This window comes from Pistacia vera, unplaced genomic scaffold (assembly GCF_008641045.1).
Source record: "Pistacia vera cultivar Batoury unplaced genomic scaffold, PisVer_v2 Contig494, whole genome shotgun sequence".
Lineage (NCBI taxonomy): Eukaryota > Viridiplantae > Streptophyta > Magnoliopsida > Sapindales > Anacardiaceae > Pistacia > Pistacia vera.
The window spans coordinates 27,873-29,982 of record NW_022196328.1 but is presented as its reverse complement, the minus strand read 5'-3'; the positions used below and the strand labels follow the sequence as shown (position 1 = coordinate 29,982).

Sequence of the window (2,110 nt, the reverse complement as noted above, 5' to 3'; positions counted from 1 at the left end):
TACGAATGCATAGACCAGACAAGACTACGCAAATAATGAGATAGTTGCAGTAGACTTTATACGCCGAAGAACTGTAAATTTTGGTGGTTGATCATTAAAGCTTAACTAAAAAAACTGCTTAATCTGTGTACTAGGAAGGAACTTAATTAAAGAGTGACAACTGAATTGTCTGATGGAAGTAGGCAGGCTAGCTTAATTAATAGTTAACGATCTGGTTCAGGATCATATGGCAATAACATGGAAACCCACTTGCCGAGGAGAAACCTCCTTTGCCGCGAGCAGCTACCAGCTTTTTTTTTTGAGTTGATGGACTGAGAAAAGTCCTTGAGACGTTTCAGTGCAACTTGTATTGTTTCTGCACACATGTTTGCAAAGCAAATTCTGAACCAACCTGGTTCAGTGCAATGAAAAGAAGACCCAGGAGAGATGTTCAACTTAGCTTCTTCAATAATTTGCTCCCATAGCTCCTTTTCTGCATCAAAAGTATTAGAAACCAAAAGGTGGCTCATGTCTACCCAGCAAAACAAACCAGCATTACTCTCCAGGTAGTTGATTCCGGCGAGTTTAAGGCCTGAAACCAGCGTTTCCTTTCTCTTCTTAAGTCTTTCCTTGTTTTCCTTCATGTATTTATCGGTGAATTTCATGTCTGAGAGCATGTTTGCGAGAAGAAACTGTGTTTGGGAAGAAACAAGGCCAAAACTTGACATTTTAGTTGCAGCGGAAACAACTGTTTTATTGTTGGAATATATCATACCAACACGGAATCCTGGAAGGCCTAGGTCCTTTGAGAGACTGTAAACAATGTGAATGCGACTCCATAAATCAGTGTGTTCAAGGTTTCGGTCCATTACAGCCTCTGTGATGCTTACAAAGCTAGGAGAATCAAAGACTGTGCCCGAATAAATCTCATCGCTAACTATATGAACATTTTTTGCGATGGAAAAGGTAATGAGATGGTTGAGTTCATCTCGAGTCAAGGTTGTTCCTAATGGGTTTGAAGGGTTCGTTACCAGAACCCCTTTAACTTTTAGGTTAAGTTTTTTGGCCCGTTGATAGGCTTCTTCCAGTGCACACATGGTTATTTTGAAGCCATCTGAACTTGAGCAATGTATTGGAACTATTTCAGCTCCAGTTCGCCATTTAAGATCTCTATCAAAACTGTCAAGGAAAATTGATAATATTTGTTGAGTAAACTGTTCTAAGTTGGAGTAGAAAGTTTTAACCCAAAAAATAGGGGAAAACAAATCAGACTTAATAAAAATATTATACCCTGCGTAGTAAGGAGTGGGCAGGAGAAAAGCCTCGCCAGGGTCAGCAAGGCAAAACATTAGAATCTCGTTCGCTGAAGTGGAACCCGCTGTGAGCACGAGGTTGTCTGGTTTAAAGTTCACCTTGTTTTCTCTTATTCTTGCCATGAAATTTACTAATTTCTGCAAAAGTCAGGTTAAAGGTCAGACTTACACTCTTATTATGTATGTCAATATTCGAAAGAGTATGTTCTAAACTACATAGCCAACGATTATTAATTATTAACTATGAGTTGTAGAAAGTTACATTCTTAAAATCTGCAGAGCCATGATAGTCTTGGAAGAGAGCCAGGTCTGTGAATGCTGATTCTCCATTCGGTCTTTTCATCACCAATGCATCTGGATTACTTGCAAGCCAGGACTCAAGAAGGTCGAAAGAAAGCTGCAAGAAACAAGCATCAATTACTTTATTCGTTGAGATCAGCTTTATCGTAATTATTCTGTCAGACCAGTAACTACGAAACGCCTATTTTAGAAACAAAGGCGTGATAAATTATGTCAATTATACCGACCGATCGTCACGTGTGCTATATATACCACATGCGACAAAAACACTTTCTAAACCGAAAAAGGTGAATAAAAACATATGGACATATGCATGAAATTTAGGTTTTGTTTTTTCAAGCTGTTTAAATTTGGTGATTATGTTATTGTTAACTCACCTGGTTTTCTGCCAATCCCATCTGAATGATTCCTTTAGGATTAGTAAGTTTATCATATCGGTCGCTGTCGTATTTCTGCCACCCGTGGAAGTAAGAAGAATCTTCGCCATGGCAGAGGCTGCTAGCTTTCTTAGATAGCAT

The 2,110-nt window shown here is 38.9% G+C and overlaps 1 protein-coding gene across 1 annotated transcript; it reads right to left on the bottom strand.

The window, feature by feature from the left end:
• Positions 1-203: 203 nt before the first annotated feature.
• On the bottom strand, positions 204-2,110 carry LOC116105149 (1-aminocyclopropane-1-carboxylate synthase 3-like). Its single transcript, XM_031391569.1, has 4 exons — positions 1,970-2,110; positions 1,555-1,689; positions 1,270-1,430; positions 204-1,158 (listed from the first exon to the last, which is right to left on the bottom strand). Exons 1-4 carry the CDS (start codon positions 2,108-2,110, stop codon positions 204-206), a joined length of 1,392 nt encoding a protein of 463 aa, XP_031247429.1.